Source organism: Wyeomyia smithii, chromosome 3 (genome assembly GCF_029784165.1).
Source record: "Wyeomyia smithii strain HCP4-BCI-WySm-NY-G18 chromosome 3, ASM2978416v1, whole genome shotgun sequence".
In the NCBI taxonomy this organism is placed as follows: Eukaryota; Metazoa; Arthropoda; class Insecta; order Diptera; family Culicidae; genus Wyeomyia; species Wyeomyia smithii.
Window position 1 is genome coordinate 111,682,577 of NC_073696.1, and position 19,137 is coordinate 111,701,713.

At 41.9% G+C, this 19,137-nt stretch overlaps 1 protein-coding gene and 1 long non-coding RNA gene across 7 annotated transcripts in view; both read right to left on the minus strand.

The window, feature by feature from the left end:
• Positions 1-19,137, minus strand: part of LOC129732798 (anoctamin-8) — a 77,843-nt gene that overhangs the window by 49,992 nt on the left and 8,714 nt on the right. For all 6 annotated transcript variants that reach the window (XM_055694061.1, XM_055694058.1, XM_055694057.1 and 3 more), the window contains exons 2-5: positions 1,689-1,799; positions 1,362-1,503; positions 969-1,140; positions 192-273 (exon numbers count right to left, since the gene is read on the minus strand). In XM_055694061.1, the coding sequence (XP_055550036.1) occupies positions 192-273; positions 969-1,140; positions 1,362-1,503; positions 1,689-1,799 (507 nt within the window). The remainder of the gene's footprint in view (positions 1-191; positions 274-968; positions 1,141-1,361; positions 1,504-1,688; positions 1,800-19,137) is intronic.
• Positions 7,849-8,358, minus strand: LOC129732800 (uncharacterized). Its single transcript, XR_008729353.1, has 3 exons — positions 8,248-8,358; positions 8,108-8,184; positions 7,849-8,057 (listed from the first exon to the last, which is right to left on the minus strand). It is a non-coding gene; the product is annotated as an uncharacterized LOC129732800 (long non-coding RNA).

Sequence of the window (19,137 nt, forward strand, 5' to 3'; positions counted from 1 at the left end):
TCGTACTGCTGGGAGAGATAGAAGCTATACATAACAAAAGTTTCGCGGTAATTGTCGTGTTGAATTAGTGATTAGTGCGAAATCTGATGGTTGATAGTTGAAATAGTTCAACTAGTGGGTTTGATTATAATTTAAATATCACTATTTTTAGGAAACTTCGCATTCATTTTCAATCATTTACGTTTACTCACCTATACTTTGGCCCTCTTCAACGTGCGCTCGCCCCTGAAGAATTTTTAGATCCAACACTCCAGCCCTTAGTCCTTGGAGCACCTGTGCAAATGAATAGTACGAACAAAAAGTCACAGATAAACATCAACCCATTATCACAGTTTGCTTCCTTTCTTGCTCGAAAAATCAACAGTTAGCATGAAGGTACGTTTCGGTTTCTGTTTCCTGCTATCAAGTTTTCCCGTCTTGTTTCCACATTGACTCTATTTTGAATGATAGAATAAATGTTATTTTGTGGTGAGTTGAGTTTTCACCTATTTGAAATGAGTTTTTAGGCATATCGCTTTGCTTTTGTAGCGCTAAGAATAATTACAAAAACTGTGACTACAGTATTAGTACAGAAATTGTAAAAGATTATTTATTTGTCAAGTGTTAAGTATATCTACAATTACGTTCCAATAATATTGTTTTAATGGGTTTAGCTAAAGAATGTTGAAAACCATCAAAATTGATTTATCTGTTACGTTTCTACATGCAAAACTAATTAAATCTTGAAATGAGTCCTTCAAAATATCCCGAGTTGGCTTTCTAAATCCAAGTAACTTGAAATTCGGAAGGTTATTCTTTACATATTTTACCATAAAACAAGAGAAATAAAAATAAAACTGATTTTGAGAATTTTCATACCGCAAATAATAAAATATCAACGCTAAAAACCATTGAACTCACGACGGGTGCTAACTTGCTATAGTATTATTTGCAAACAACCATCATGAACCATCGTCTCGGCATCCTACCTGTAAGACCAGCCACTGTCGCTCCTGAGACGTGAACAACGTGTTCGAGCCCTCATTATCTTTTGCTTGGGCAAAGCAATGGCTCTCTCGTTTGGTAAATTCCTTCAAAGCCCCACCGAGATCCATGCGAAGCCTTTTTGGCAGACGTGCTTCCTCTGCTGCTTTGAACAACCTGCACTTGACGAAAGGTATAGACATGTGAAAGAAAAAGGAGGTATGCACTGACTTTATTAAAAACTTACCCAAGGGTCTTCTAATGATAATAGATTTGATTAACTCATATAATAAAAAGGTTTGTTTAATAGTTCTTTTTTATGAGTTTGAGATCATTATGAACCAACGATTTATTATGTGTACGGGTGTTGTACTGAATGCGAGTAATAGAAAACTTACACATTCATTGGAGCGGTGATATAGAAAGCAGTTCGTTTTGTACTATCGTGTGCTCTCACCAGCGCTGATAAACCTAAGCCTTCTGGTGGGGTTGCCTTAATCTTATTAAGCAGCCATCGAAGTGCATCGTCCGGGGCGTCTTCTGTATGCAGACAAGGAGAAAGATTTAATGTGTCACTTTAAGAAAAATTCGAAATTGCAAAACTAATCTACGAAAATGAGGAAATTTGAAAATAAATGCGCATACTCAAGCCACAACAACCTAATTGTTTTCACATCTTTGGCTAACCGTCTAAGGATAAGGCTAATAGGTTCCGTCGATCTTACCTGGAAACTCAATAACCACGTCACACTGGGTTGGAATTTTATTTAACCATAGCCGCCGTGGTGTCATTAGATGCCCCGCGCAAGGTACTCGCCTCCGAATCAGTCGGGATGCTGAAACAAAAATTTGGATTGTAAAGTTTTGTAATACTTTCTACGTTCTAGTTTGTGTGTATTAAACTTTTTCTAAATTAACAGCTAGATCGATTGGGCACCCACAAAAGCTCACTTCTTATGACTCACGACTTAATGCAAAAAAAATTAAAACACAAAAAAGTCGTGACACATTGCATGAACTGAAAGTCAAATAAAGCTATCACAAATGCTGCCATTCACTAAAAATCTTTTACTGACATTGAAAATTTCCTGTTCAGATCACAACGCCCCTAAAACCATAAATCCGGCCCTGCTCAGAATTAACACTCTTTGGGGTCAATTTTATTATTAGCAATGCCGCTTTCGAGAAGTTGCATGCTTATTATTACTTTATTAGTGCTCGTGTGAAATGTGATTTTACCCTTCCTTTTACACGCTTACTGTTCTACGATACTGAGCCTCGTTCCTACTGCCAAATATCACTAATTATGATTCCCTGGAGGAGTTTCGTCGTGCGTCTGGCCAGTTCTATTGACAAGAGGGACTTTATTTTTGTTACGAGAAATTCACGCAAATGTATAATAGATTTCAGCGTAAAGGAAGGATAAGTGGTGGGGGAGCCTGAGAATAAACTCATGCTGAAAGTCCTTTTTGATATCGAATGGCCTGATTCTACTAAGATTCAAACCCATTACCATCCGCTTGACAAAGCGAACTCTGTAACCTTGCGGCTACGCAGCTTCCCTGATACTAGTACTGGTATTGGTATTGGTATTGGTATTGGTATTGGTATTGGTATTGGTATTGGTATTGGTATTGGTATTGGTATTGGTATTGGTATTGGTATTGGTATTGGTATTGGTATTGGTATTGGTATTGGTATTGGTATTGGTATTGGTATTGGTATTGGTATTGGTATTGGTATTGGTATTGGTATTGGTATTGGTATTGGTATTGGTATTGGTATTGGTATTGGTATTGGTATTGGTGTTGGTATTGGTATTGGTATTGGTATTGGTATTGGTATTGGTGTTGGTATTGGTATTGGTATTGGTATTGGTATTGGTATTGGTATTGGTATTGGTATTGGTATTGGTATTGGTATTGGTATTGGTATTGGTATTGGTATTGGTATTGGTATTGGTATTGGTATTGGTATTGGTATTGGTATTGGTATTGGTATTGGTATTGGTATTGGTATTGGTATTGGTATTGGTATTGGTATTGGTATTGGTATTGGTATTGGTATTGGTATTGGTATTGGTATTGGTATTGGTATTGGTATTGGTATTGGTATTGGTATTGGTATTGGTATTGGTATTGGTATTGGTATTGGTATTGGTATTGGTATTGGTATTGGTATTGGTATTGGTATTAGTATTGGTATTGGTATTGGTATTGGCATTGGTATTGGTATTGGTATTGGTATTGGTATTGGTATTGGTATTGGTATTGGTATTGGTATTGGTATTGGTATTGATATTAGTATTTGTATTGGTATAGGTATTGTTATTGTTATATTTGCAAATGTGAGAAAAAGCTGAAATGATGTTTAAATTTATTATAGGAAATGTGTTTGCAATGCTTTGGTTGGTAAATGACTGGACACGTGTCACTTGAGACTTGTGGTCATCCATCTCGGTTCATCAACTCCTATCCCAACCTCCACGAGGTGCCGACCGGGATAAGAATAACCTTAGCGAAGATCGGATAACCAACCAACGGTGGAAACTTTGGTCGTATGCTGACTGAGAAGGGGGGTCGTACACGGCTGTCTCCCCATGTTAGGGGTGGCTTACGACAGCGTCTGACCCGGATCGGGCGACTGAAGCATAAAATGTGGTGCCTCGCAAGCAATATCTAAGAGTAAGGTAGCATACCGAATTTGAACTATTACTAACAATGCAGAACTCGGTACTTCGAATGCAAGAACTCTAGTCGAACCACCACGCGCAGGTATCCTGGCTAGAGAGCTGTGGAAGGTAAATGTGTAGGTCGCAGCTATCCAGGAGGTGCGGTGGCCAAAGACGAGAGAACGTGAATTCCGGGCAGTAGATCCTATTATGGACACTTCTACTACAGTGGTGGCGTGAAAGCAGAAAGATGTGTCGGTTTCGTGCTAATTGGGAAACAGATGATGCGTGTCCTTAAATAAAGGCCGTTCTCGGACCGCATATACGTGTTGAGGATTAAGGTCAAATGCTTCAGTTACAGCCCAATCAATGTGTACGCACCGACTTATGATAAACTCGATGACGACAAGGAGAAGTTCTATGATCTCTTTGAGAAGACTAACAGTGAGTGCCCTGGACATGGCTTCCAGATCGTCATCGAAGATGCAAATACGCAGGTCGCGCAGGATAACTTCTTCCGCCCCGTAGTTAGTAGAGAAAGCTTCCGCCATACTACGCTGGGAGGTCACTTGTTGACCACGGCTGTGACACGTTAGAGCGTAGGGAGATATCAAGCGGCTACAGCCATTGAAAAAAATCTTCATTGCCGAAAGGAACGTCAGCATTGGGAGCGTGTTCTTGCGGAGGTGAAGGACTGCTTCTCCAGGCACAATGCGAGGAGGTTCTACAAAATGAATAGCGGAATCAGGAACCAAAACGTGTGGCTGTCATGTGCAACGTGAGGAGGGAAACCTGATTACCGATAAATCAAAAGAGGCCAGGCATTGGAGGCAACATTTTAGTGTGCTGTTGAACGGTGAGAAGACAAAGGCGTCGAAAGGAGCAGAATTGACATAGAGAATAATGGACAAGGTGTGGATCCACCAACCATAAACGAGGTTAAGAAAGCAGTTTACCGAGCTGAAGAATTGCAAGGCAGCGGGGAGGACGGGAGGGATCAACAAAAAAGACCGACACCTGTACTGCAGTAACTATCGGAGCACAACTCTTCTCAATACCGTGTACAAAATTGTCTCCCGCAATCTGTTCCATCGACTGAGGCCGTTGCAAGACACCTTTGTTGGCGAATGTTACTGTAGTTTTCTAGGGGGACACTCCACCACGGATCAAATATTTACCCTGCGACAAACCCTCGATAAATTCCGAGAATTCAACTTGTACACTCATCGTAGACTTCAGGGCAGCGTACGACTCAGTTGAGGGAAAAACATAGCTTATAACGCGCGAGCATGGTTTTCTAGCAAAACTTATCAGACTGATTCGTACCATCCTTGATGGTTCCACATCAAGCGTCAGGGTAGCCGGTAAGATTCGGACGCTTTCGTGACGATAGATGGTTTGAAGTAAGATGACGGCCTGTCAAACTCAATGTTCAACATCGCATTGAAAGGCGCTTTGCGGAAGGCTGGCGTGCAAAGAAGCAGCACCATCATGACGAAGTCTCACATGCTCCTAGGTTTGGCGGACAATATTGACATCATTGGTATTAACCATAGAGCGATGCAAAAGGCTTTGGATCTCTCAGGAAGGAAGCTGCGAGAATTGGGCTTGTCATAAACTCTACCAAAACGAAGTACATGGTGGCTGGCAGAGAGCGTGGTAGCCCGTCGGATATTGGTGCAGTGGTAGTGATGGATGGGGAATCATTTGAAATAGTTGACGAGTTTATTCCTCTAGGTACATAAGTAACGTGCGACAATGAGGTTAGCCGTGAGATAAAAGGTATTCGTGGTCGTGAACAAGACCTTCTACGGATTGCGTAACCAGCAGAGGTCTCGCAGCCTGCAAACCCGCACAAAACTAGCATTCTAAAAAACACTGATTCTTCCGGTGGCCCTCTATGGCCATGATGCATGGACACTGAAAGAAATTGATAGGCTCTTGGTGTTTTCGAGCGTAGAGTCTTGCGGGAAATCCTTGCGGCAAACTGGAAAATGGTGTATGGCGCAAACGCGTGAACCATGAAGTGTACCAGGCATAACCATCGGCGGGTCAAGCGGGTAAAACACGGCAGGCTACGTAGGCTGGGCATGTAGCTAGAATGCCGGAGAAACGATCAGCAACTATATTTATATAACTATATTTAGCAGGAATAGAGGCCGTCGACTCCGGGGTAGACCCCGCACTCGTTGGATATGTGCTATCGATGAGGATTCCCTCAAAATAGGTGTTAGAGGCGACTGAAGGAGGCCGAGTATATTGGCGACGTATTCTGGATACGGCACTGGATCGATAATCGGTCGGTAATTTTGTAATGCTTTATTTATTCACAAATAATTATTCAGAATTCATTTTTCCTTTATGTTGCAACACAAATGGTGATAAATCAACACTAATATATATTTAAATTTTATAAAATTTCATTTAGGAAAGGTTCTGTTTCTTCGGAGATATGAGAAGTACTAAGAAGTATTCAAAGCTTTAATTCCAATTGCTATTTTCGATTTTATTACCCGATTCCTCTTAAATATATACATAAATGCCTTCATTGTGTTTTTTTTTTTTATTTTCCTTATTTTCATCAAAAGAATTTTCACAAAAGCGGTATTACTGTCTTTTGTGCTAGGAAAAACACTAGCTTCTTTTGCTCTTCGAAAAAAAACAATTTGGCGCATTTACTACGAAAATAAAGGCCTTTTCGTTGGCTTAATGCGTTTCCAGAAGCAATATTTTGAAATCATAGGGCAAATTATTGTTATGAGGGAAACTTTAAAAAAAAATCGACTAATACACGGAAATACTAAGTAATGGAACAAAATCGGATTCAGAACGAGCATTCTACTTTTCTGTCTTTTCTCGTGAAATTGATAGTTTTTTTGCAGAGCTTCATAAAACAAATAAATAAGCCAAAATAAAATCGGTTAATTTTTAGAATGAATTTGCGGTCTCGATACTGCTTTTTCATTGCAAAAATTAACTGATTTGAATGAACAAAAAAGGTCGTGCGAGAAAAATATACTTCCCTGATATATTCGGAAATTCTTGGAACGACTACCTATGTACAGAAAACCTAAAAAAATAATCGCATAAGCGAAAATACAACCATTTGCGTTGTGACGTCATCCCTGCCCACTCGCGTGTTATTTATATTTTCTGGTACGTCACCAGAATCTTACGTATACTTTTTCAACCCCCTGTAACATCCACACTGTTCAGAGAGACAAATTCGAAAAAAAATCAATAGTAGGACAAAAAATATGCGTAGAAAATCATCTATGGAACAAACAGTATAAATTTTGAACAGTTTCGGAACAAATACCTAATGTTTTTAATTGTTCTTCAGAAATATACCTAAAAAATTGATGAAACTCGAAAAACGAATAAAAGTAACAGAACAATAATTCTAGTCTTGAGGAAATGATTTTTCTCGTTAGTAATGAAGCGTTAAGCCACGTAAACAGGGACCTTAGTGTATATACACTCTTGTTGATTTATTATTCGGACATTGGAGAAACATTTCTTGAAACATAGATATATATCATTGTTATGTTCAAGAAATAACATCTATTGCGTCAGCAAATCCTAATCCAAAGTGAATTGATCCGAACTTTTATATTTCAATCACACTGAAGCACTATCCGTTTTGCAAATAACAATACTTCAGTAAACGAACCGGAAAACACGTCTCCAAAATAGAATGACAACAGTCACACGAGCCGCAATACCAACATTTATAAGACTGCAGATATCTCTCGCCTGCCAGCCAAAACAATCCACGTCAAAAGGAAGCAGAAATGTTTTCATTTTCAATTTCCTATATACCTATCCATCAATAACCACTTTTCTTATTCGGGCATTTATGTAGTCTCTTGTTTTGCTCCTGCTTCGCAGTTCCACCGCGTATCGATCTCATCTTTTGTGAGTTCCCTACTGCTGAGAGTAACGATGAGTTGATCCAATTCAGTGACGGACCTTACCGTCTATTCGTAACTCTGACCGTGAGACTCCTGATATGATGGCATAATCCACGCAAATACGCGCGCCAGGATTGTACGCTTGCATTAGATATCGTGCTGCTGGTTACATAAGTGCGAAGCTATAAAACAGTGAAAATCGATATGCTTTGAGCATTTGATATTCTTTATTAAAAAAATCCAATTATTTTACGAGGAATATATATATAATCATCCAGAGATATATAAATTTAATGACGCTGAAGTTACAGATGTAGCATGCACGGATATGTCATATCGTAAAACTACGTTATTTGCTTAGAAATTAAGCCTTCCGTAACTGAAGTAAATGTTGATAAGAATTCACAAAAAGGTCACGTCTATAAGAAAACGATATGTATACTTGTTCACGCGAACAAGGACTACACAGTCTTTCAGCAGTGAAACTCAAGGTTCTCGATCAGCTAAAGCTAGAATTATATTTATTAGCGTATTTTTGATCATTTTTATCAAAACTTACAATTTTGTGTAGGCTCGTATTTTTAGGTTGGAATTTAGATCCGTAGATTTATTTAATAGTTTTACTGTACTGTTTTACTGTAAGATTTACATTTTGTTTAGGTTTAATTTGTAATAACAGTATTATTAAGATCAACTTACATCTACAAATATTTTATATAATTGAAAATTAGATCGAACTTGCCAAATACTGTATTAATGTGTATTAATAAGAGAAACGTTTTCTGCCACACTTCTAAGCATATCTGACCTTCCTTTTTTTTTTTTAATGACAGTGAAGTTTTATTTCCGTCTGTCAAAGACCGTTTTTTGATGTCGACTGCGCAGGGATCGAATACTCGATCGAGGGATTAATTTCCGATAGCGACGGGCTCAGCGTTGCCAGAAGCTGCGGCAACATTCCCGCCCCCGTAACACTGCGTGACCGAAGCAGTTTTACCTTGAGATTTGACGTCTAAAAGTGCTAGCTTGCTCACTGGTCTTCTAAGAAATCCTGTGCTCGTCTGGACTGTGGCCTGTCGCGCTTTGCCATCTGAACTTAACGGTATCGCAAATACAAGACCTCGTATCCAATTGTTCCTTTTAGCACTATCCGCAACAAGAACTAGATCCCCTACTTCAATGGGTTTGGTATCGCCGAACCATCTTGTTCGTCTACAGATCGTTGGGAGATACTCTTCCAGCCATCGATGCCAGAAAATGTCGAGCTGATGGCGAATCTGATTCCAGCTGTTCAAAGATGCATCTTGTTGATTTACAAACCTAACTGCTGGCTGCTTCACTCCCTTGGAGCTGCCAAGTAAAAAATGATTCGGCGTGAGGGCCTCCTGCTCAGTTGTTTCCAAGGGTAGATAGGTCAGTGGCCTAGAATTTACTATACTCTCTGCTTCAATTAACAATGTCAAAAACCCTTCATCATTTAACTTTCTTCCCGTATCTATACTCTCGATCGCTGCCTTAACGGATCGCACCATCCTTTCCCAAACTCCGCTCATGTGTGGGGCCGAAGGAGGGTTGAAAAGCCACTTTGTATTAGCATTTGTAAACGCCTCCGCCATGTCACTTTTGATTTGCCGCATAAGTACCCTTTCCGCTCCTACAAAGTTGGTACCGTTGTCGCTATAGACTTCGAGAGGAGCTCCACGAGGACCGACGAAGCGACGAAAACATGAAATGCAACTATCTGTGCTTAAACTATACGCTATTTCGAGGTGCACTGCTCTGATCGTCAGGCATGTGAACAGTGCCACCCAACGCTTAGCGTGACTACGTCCGATTTTGACCGTCACTGGACCAAAAAAATCCACCCCGACGTGAGAAAAAGGACGTTCGAAGGAGGCCAGCCTGGCAGCTGGTAGGGGAGCCATCCTCGGAGTTGTTGGTTGTGATTTGTAGATTTTACACCATTGGCATAATCGAGCCGTTTTTCGTACAGCTGCCCGAAGGTGGGGAATATAAAATTTTTGTCGTACCTCATTGACGGTGGTCTCAAAGTTTGCATGGTGGTTTTCTCGATGATAATTGTCTAACAGTAGGTTCGTCAACCTGTGTGTCTTCGATAAAATTATGGGAAATTTCGTGTCGAATTCGGTATTTGCAGCTGCGCCTATTCTTCCGTCCACTCTCAGGATACCGTGCTCATCCAGGTAAGGGGAAAGCTTGTATATCGAGGATGCTTTCTCCACCCCGCTATCGCCTGCTTTCAACTGTGCTATTTCATCAGGAAATGATTCATTTTGACAAATGCTCCACAGTGTGTTTTCAGCCTGCTGAAGTTCCTGGGTGCTCAACAACCCTTGATTCCCGTGCTGCTTCGTGGTACAAGCGTTATTTATAAATCTCCACACGTATGCAACCGATCGAACAAGCCGCACCCACCGAGAGAATCGTTCGAATTTTATTATTGGCTTGCGTATAATTACTTTGTGCACAAAACATGATCGCAATTCTTCTACCGTCTCGAATTTAACGTTGCTTTTTTGGATTGGCCATTGCTGTTCTGGGTACTGCAGAAATGTTGGTCCGCGAAACCATTTTTTTTTCGGCGACAAACAGGGGCCATGACCCCACTTTGTGGCTTCATCAGCAGTGCTCATTTTCGTCGGTACCCATTTCCACTCCTGAGTTTCGGTAAGCGTGAGTATTTCACCAATTCGACAAGAGACGTATTGCCGATATCTGCGAGCGTCTGACCGGATCCAGGCTAGTACTGTACTAGAATCCGACCAGAATATTCTTTTGTCGATTGCGTAAGTGTGATTATCACCCACGAAACTTGCTAGCCGAGCACCGAGAACGGCTGCCCTTAATTCTAGACGAGGTATGGATAGTGGTTTAAGAGGTGCAACTTTCGCTTTCGCCGATATCAAGACACAAGATATAGTTCCATCAGCAAATATTATTCGGTAATATGCAGCAGCGCTGTAGGCCTCTTCGCTTGCATCCACGAATGTGTGAAGTTGAATAGAGCGTATCGATCCTGAAGGAGTTCGGCCAATGAAGCATCGAGGAAGCCGAATATTATCGATATGGCATAAATTGTCGGTCCACTTTCTCCATAAGTCAAATGCCTCATCTCCAATTTCTTGGTCCCAGCCTGTTCCGCAACGCCATATCGTTTGCATTAAAATCTTGCCGTGAATTATGTATGTAGCCAACAAACCAAGAGGGTCGAATAATGACATAACGCATCGTAATACCTGTCGCTTGGTTGGTCGACGGCCCTCGCCAATAATTTCTGAAATATCTTGCTGCATTTGAGTTGAGAAAGCCAATTCGTCTTCGGTAGGTAGCCACAGCATGCCGAGTACTCTTTCAGCGCCGTCTCCCTTTTCTAAGTCCAGATTTTTAACCGCCGGAACAACTGTTTCTCCCAAATGTCGCAGTACTGCTGGAGAGTTGGAACGCCAACCACGTATGTCAAACCCGCCTCTGCTATGTATAAGTTTAACTTCAGCTGCCACTTGCATGGCTTCTTCTTCGGTGTCAAAACTATCCAACAAGTCGTCCACGTAATGACACTTCACCACGGCCTCTGCAGCGCGTGGAAACTCAGCCGCGTATTCTTCGGCGTTTTTATTTTTGATATATTGCGCGCTGCACAGTGAACAACTAGAGCCAAATGTTGCCACATCCATAAGAAAAACATCCGGTTTCTTGGTTGTGTCTTCCCGCCACAAAAAACGCTGTGCGTGTCGATCTTCAGGTCTGATACGAATTTGGTGAAACATTTGGCGTATGTCACCACTTATCGCTATGGGTTTTTCGCGGAACCGAATCAAAATTCCTGGCAGAGATGACAACAAATCTGGCCCTTTCAGCAAAAGTGCGTTTAAGGAAATGCCGTCTACCTTGGCCGCGGCGTCCCAAATCAAACGGACTTTTCCGGGCTTTTTGGGATGGGTCACAATTCCCAGTGGTAAGTACCAACATCTGCGAGGATCAGCGGCCACCAATTCCTCGTCTGTAGCACGATGAGCATAGCCATTCGATTGATAATCTTGTATCTGCTGATGCACGTTTTGTTTCAGTGCAGGGTCTCGAGACATTCTCCGCTCTAGGCACTCCAGCCGGCGAAGAGCCATGTGATAACTTTCCAGGAATTCGAATTGATCATATCTCCATAAGAGCCCTGTCTCAAACCTTCCATCCGTGCGTTTAGTAGTGTCTCTTAAAATATTTTTTGCCCTCGTGTCGTCTACCGATTCCAGTTCCATCAATGGCTTAGTGCCAATATCATCTATCTCGAAATGCATTTTGACCAGGTCGTGTAGCTCGTTATCTGCTCTAGTGTCTGAAACGTAACAGCAGACACCTAAAGGCTTCAAAATGCCATTGCGTCCGCCTCCGTGAACGCACCAACCGAGACGAGTTTTTGTGGCCACTGGCTCTCCCAGCCGTCCCTCACGACATTTAAGCGGCAACGATAGGTTTACCTGATCCAAACCGATAAGCACGCGTGGCACTGCATTTTCATAGCGAGAAATCGGCAACCCTTTCAAGTGAGGGTACTGCTGAGCAAGACTGAACGGGTCTAGAGATTGCACCGGCAGTTTTAATTCAGATACGGTCCTGGCTGACTGGATACCATAGAATTTCGTGCCAGCCAATCCCGATATTTCAAGTGAGATCTCTTTAGAGTCTGATTCACATCGTGTTACATCCCCGGTCCATTTCAAATAAAGAGGCTCCGTTGGTCCGGTTACACCTAACTCGTTGGCGACTGACTGCTCTACCAATGTTAGAGATGAACCATCGTCTAAAAACGCGAACGTGTTCACCGTCGCTGATTTACTTCGCAGAGTTACAGGGACTATCCGGAAAAGAACCTTTGACTCAGTATCGCGATGCGAGTGGCTCTCAGCAGTAGTGGGTTTTGCTTTATTCTCAACCTTCGAATGTAGCAGCGGGTGGTGCTTGAATTCGCAACCGTCGATCCCGCATTTAACTGCCAACCGACATCGATTTCTCCCATGTGAATTGAGACAAGTACGACAAAGTTTTAGGAAATGAATTTTATTCCAGCGATTTTCTACAGTGAGACCATGGAACTGTTTACAGTCCTTTATTCGGTGGTCCGACTGATTACAAAGAACGCAGTTCTTTGATACACCCGTGATGATACTGGTTGTTGGCATTTGTCCGTCACATGAGCTGTGTGTATTTAGTAGCACTTTCTCCTTCGATTTATTATTTCTACGATCACCCAGACGTCGATCGTTGGAGCAGTTAACTAGCTTGGTTACATGACTAGCAGCTGTAACCATTTGTGACATGTAATCGGCAAAAGTCTGTAAGGTTACATTTGGGCTATTTTGCTTATGCATTCCCCACTGGAGCTTTAGCGATGTTGGTAATTTATCCTCCAGCTCCTGTAATAACGACGGATTGTTCAAATGTGCAATTTCACCGGAAGCTTGCAAATGATCGCAGAGCCCCTGAAGTTCTACCCCGAAGTCAATCAAGGTTTCAAGACGTTCCATCTGAGGCGGTGCCATCGTGCGTACTCTGTTCAACAAAGTGGATATGAGCAGTGCTGGTCTACCATAGAGCAGTCGAAGGGTTTCAATAACTTGAGGCACGGAGGCGGGTAACAACAATCGACTGCGCACAGATTCTCGTGCGTGGCCTTTCAAAGACCGTTGTAATCTAATCAGATTTTCGGCATCACTGAAGCCACAGTTTTCTGTGGTGATGTTATACTGGCTAATGAAAATAGGCCATTCTTCCGGGTTGCCATCGAAATCCGGAAGGTCCCGAGACATTACTCGACGAGCTGCTATTTGCGATGAGGAAGGCCCCATCTCTAGGGCGCTCAATTGGTTTATTAAATCCGGTTGCAATGCAGTGGGCACTTGTTTGTTTGCACCCAACGGGCGCGAGCTTTGTTTTAACGGTAGCGCTCTTCTAATTTTTGCACCATGGCGTGATGCCCTTGGTGAGAGTTCAACTTCTTGCGACGGTGTATATCGAAACGGTAACGGTGGAATCTCAATGGTAGCGGCATCCGATAAGGCACTGGCTGGTGGCGCGGGGGGCATCGGGTTGGTTGAGCGTTTGATAGAATGTTGCGGTGGTAAATCTGACGTTATATTCGGTCTGGAGAGCGCATCTGAAGGAAGAGAATTTGCATTTGTCCCTCCGCTTATCGAGCAGGTTGAAACTGAGCTCATTTCCATATGAGAATTTCGATTGGGGGCTTCTAGATTAGATGCCTTCGTATGTACGACCTTTGGTGTACTAGTATTAGGCTCTACTTGTCCGTCATTCTCCAACCATTGCGAAACCTTCTCATGAGTCGTACGACAGTTATCGCTCACAACACTTTCTGTTTCATGTACCTCCTACCGTTCCAATAGATCATATTTTTCTTTAAGGAACGTTTTCTCCAGTTCTTCCTCTTCTAATATTTGATTTCTCTCCTGATCGATCCGCTTCTTCTCGATCGCTTTCTCCAGTTGAAATCGCTTACGGCGAATCCGTTGCTCCTCTTCTAACCTTTTCTGCTCCAATACCTTTTGTACTGAAATTTTGGAAGATCGGCTGCTCACACTAATGGGAAGGCAACCGCTGCACTCCCAACGACGATGTTCTACGGATGCTGTGACGCCAGCACATTTGAAGTGATACCACTCGGTACACTCGTCGCACTGAACCATGTCATCTGCCCAGTCTGGTCGATCACAAGCAGCACAAGCACTCGCATTTATGCCGTCATCCACGTTATCATTGTTTGCCATTCTAGACAAAAATTCTTTAGTTCGTTCACGCGAACAAGGACTACACAGTCTTTCAGCAGTGAAACTCAAGGTTCTCGATCAGCTAAAGCTAGAATTATATTTATTAGCGTATTTTTGATCATTCTTATCAAAACTTACAATTTTGTGTAGGCTCGTATTTTTAGGTTGGAATTTAGATCCGTAGATTTATTTAATAGTTTTACTGTAATGTTTTACTGTAAGATTTACATTTAGTTTAGGTTTAATTTGTAATAAGAGTATTATTAAGATCAACTTACATTTACAAATATTTTATATAATTGAAAATTAGATCGAACTTGCCAAATACTGTATTAATGTGTATTAATAAGAGAAACGTTTTCTGCCACACTTCTAAGCATCTCTGATCTTCCTTTTTTTTTTTTTAATGACAGTGAAGTTTTATTTCCGTCTGTCAAAGACCGTTTTTTGATGTCGGCTGCGGAGGGATCGAATACTCGATCGAGGGATTAATTTCCGATAGCGACGGGCTCAGCGTTGCCAGAAGCTGCGGCAACAATACTAGTTTCCTTGAAAGTGGTGTTATAGTTGATGTCGCGTAGAACAAGACGCTGTTTATATTATTGACTCAGGTGAAAATCTTTGGAAGGCAAACGTGCTAGGTTTTCCGTAGCAGAGATTCTTTTGACTTGTAATAGTTTCTATGAAACGTTCTGCTTTTTTTATTTAGATTTACGTCTTACAGCTACATTCTGGGATAGAGGTGCAATTGAAATACCGAAAACATCGAGAGCGTCACGAAAATTTTCTAATTTCAAATGCTAATAACTCAGTCAGTTTTCAACGGATTTTCTCCATTTTCGCAGCAGTCGTTAAGAAAAATAATAAACGTTCACCGGAATGCGGAAAACTGTGATTTTACTATGCTACCTTTTGTACTATTGAAACATATAGATGCCGATACCATTCCGAAATCCAAGATGGTGACTACCAGTTTCGCCCTATAAAAAAGAACTACACAACTGCAAAAATATTAAGGATTCTTTTTTAGAATTCCTTGCACGTTTGTTGAGATAACTTGTCTTAGGTAAATTTCCAGTAACAAAATCCCTGGGAACAATTATTGTTGCTTAAACATTTACTTGATCACTTTTATTTGGCTAAAGTTGAACAGCTACTGAAATGTAAAATAAAAAAACTTCTGTTCAATAATAGCTGTCCTGTGAAATTTAGAGATTATCCGACACACAGTTGCTTAGAAACGGCGAAGAGGGTTCATCTATTTTTTTTTCCTCATCTATGGCAAAGAGGGTTGTGAAAGTGAATATGCTTCTAACCGTTCTGGTCTAATAAATGTTGAACAGGCATTGCATAACTGCTGGAATATAAGCTTCTTACACGCACATCTAGACAAAGCGTACCGGTTGATTTGGCACAACAAGGCATGTTTTTTAATTGTTCCTAAACTCACTAGAAGCCTCAGTGTAATCTGTTCCGAAAGAACCATTTTGGAGACCAAAAACACTCGAAACCACGAAAATGATCTGATACAGTAATTGTCTGAAAGTAATTGTCTGACCTTACCAATAACCAATTATTGTAAAATGCTGTTCAAAATTGTATAAAATGCCTAAGTTTTGAAACATACCCCCGATTTCTGAAAATAGAAAAATATATTTCGAAGCACCACTGACGTTGATCTGAATTAAGACAAGTTTCTGAATCTTTTACAGTAACTGTTCGCTAACTGGGCACACTTTAGCTGGGCTTCTTTTTAACTAGGCGCTCGCTAATCGGGACGATTCCCAGTTAAAAAGACAACAAACGTCAACGAATTTCTTGTGTCTGTAATTACAGTGTTTAGTCCCACGTCACCATTTCATACAACCCTACGGCTGTATAATTTGTAGTATTTTTCAGTCTTGCTGGTAATATCTTGTAAACGTTTCAACAATCTTTAACAATCTAGAGTTCGACTATTGGATAAATGCATGAACAAAAAATGCTGCAACTTTTGTGCAGCGAAAACTTCAACGTGTTGTTTATTCAGCTCCGACTGCTTCTACACTACTTCCATTCCACATTTGCTTTTGTAAAGGCTTCCAAATTGCTTCTTTAGGTGAGCTTCGAAATTAGATTAAATTATTTTGCAAAATAAAAAAACACCTTATCAAGAAGAGTGGAAACTCTGCCTGAGATTGAGCCACAATTTTGGCAACGCAGTCTCTTGAGTAAAAATGGAACTGACGCATGCTAGTGTGTGTGCTGGCGATACGAATGCAAGCCGAACGCACAGGCTGGACCACCACATACGCACACTCTGTCTTCGCAGCGATGTAATTACCAGCACTTTCATAGCAAACATCCACCTTTTTTAGATGGAGTGCGCTGTTTGATTTGACGCTTGTCATTTGTATAGGATCGATCCATAGATGCCAGTCTTCTTGATATGATGTTTTTGCCAAAAGCCATCCCTCAACATTTTTTCTCTAGCTCTTGGCACTATTTAGATTAATAAATTTACGAAAAAAAGGTTTACAAATTTCCAATCTTTTCAAATGTCAGTTTAGAAAACAAATTTCGAAAAATAAAATCCTATTTTCTATTGAGTCAACACCAACCTAACAAGGAATAGACCCTCTTACGAACTGACAGCAGTTCCATGCTTTCTGTCAAAATTTCATTCATGAAATAAGTTCAGAAACGTCTCATAAAATAGTCTATAATGAAACGGTATTGCAGTTTACGATACAAGTAAGGAAAATTTGCCATATAATTGTTTCAAACTAAGCTGATGTGTTAGTGCGCTAAAACTGACAAAATTTACGGTGCGCTTTGGAGGTGCTAACCCCGCCTAACCAAACAGAAACTCAAATCGACCACGTTTTGATAGATGGTCGGCACTTTTCAGACATTATCGACGTTAAAACACTTCGGGGTGCTAAAATCGACTCGGATCACAGCCTAGTGATGGTAAAGATACTCCAAAAACTATCAGTTGTGAACAACATACGGTACCGTTGCCCACCAAGGTATAATCTAGCGCGGCTGAAGCAACCCGAAGTCATCGAAAACCACGCGCTTTCTCTCGAAGCTACACTGCCAGAAGAGGACGAGCAAGAAAAATCACCTCTAGAGGTCTGCTGGAATACCGTCAAGTCAGCCATCAGCAGTGTTGCAGAGAACGTCTTACGTCGCAAGTATCGAGTCGACGTAACGAATGGTTTGACGAGGAATGTCGGCAGATATTTGATGAAAAGATCGCAGCGCGGGCAGTAATGCTGCGGAGAGCCACCCGTCAGAACGTGGAGCGGTACAAACAGAAACGGAGACAGCAAATCCAACTCTCCCAGGAAAAAAGCGTCGCCAGGAGAAGTAGGAGTGCAAAAAACTACAACAGCTGTACCGCTTTCATGAAACACGAAAGTTCTATCAGAAATTCAACGCATCCCGCAAAGGCTTTGTCCCGCGAGCCGAAATGTGCAGGGATAAAGATGGGAATATCTTGACGGATGATCGTGAGGTGATCGAAAGGTGGAGACAACACTTCTATAAACATCTGATCATACAGGCAGGAGACCAGAACAGCGACGCAGGAGACTTTGTCGGTGCAGCAAGCAACGGAGATGTGCCACCTCCATCGATAGGCGAAGTTAATGATGCTATCGGGCGGCTTAAGAACAACAAGGCAACTGGATAGGACGGTATCGGAACGGAGCTTCTCAAGATGGGCCCGGGCAATTTGACCAGTTGTCTGCATCGGCTGATTATTAAGATTTGGGAAACAGAAGGCCCACCGGAGGAGTGGAAGGATTGAGTTATTTGCACCATCTACAAGAAAAGCGACAAGCTAGATTGTGAGAACTACCGAGCGATTAATATCATGAATGCCGCCTACAAAGTGATGTCCCAAATAATTTTCCAGCGACTGTCACCACTAGCCAACAGATTTGTGGGAAGTTACCAGGCCGGCTTCATGGTGGGTCGGTTCATAACGGATCAGATCTTTACTCTGCGACAGATCCTCCAAAAATGCCGCGAAAATAGAGTCCCTACGCATCGTCTCTTCATCGATTTCAAAGCCGCTTATGACACGATTAATCGTGAAGAGCTATGGAGAATACTCGACGAAAACGATTCCCCTGGCAAGCTTACCAGACTGATAAATGGATGTGCAGTGTGTGAGGATTTCGAGTGGTCTATCCGACCTTTCCGGATCCCGCTGGGGACTTTGACAAGGTAATGGTCTTTCCTGCCTGCTATTTAATATTGCGCTAGAATGTGTTGTTGGACGAGCGAAAATAGACACGCGGAGCACGATTTTCGTCAATCCGGTCAATTAATCGGCTTTGCGGATGACCTGGACACTGTCGGCAAAAATTTGAGGCAGTGGCAGATCAGTACACCAGACTAAAATGTGGAGCAGAGAAGATTGGACTGAAGATAAATACGTCTAAAACGAATTACATGCTAGAGGGTGGTGCTGAGCACGACAGGGCAAGCCTAGGTAGTGTTGTGATAGTGTTGAGGTAGTCGACGAGTTTGTGTACCTTGGCTCAATGATGACTGAGAACAACGATACCAGCCGTGAGATCAGAAGGGGAATTATCATTGGGAGTCGAGTCTACTATGGGCTCCACAAAAAATTACGGTCGAAAGGTCTAAGTTCCCGCGCAAAGTGCACCTTGTACAAATCGCTTATCAGACCGGTTGTCCTCCACGGGCGTGCGACGTGGACAATGCTTGAAGAGGACCTGCGAGCGCTCGAAGTGTTCGAACAACGGGTGCTAAGAACCATCTTTGGCGGTGTGCA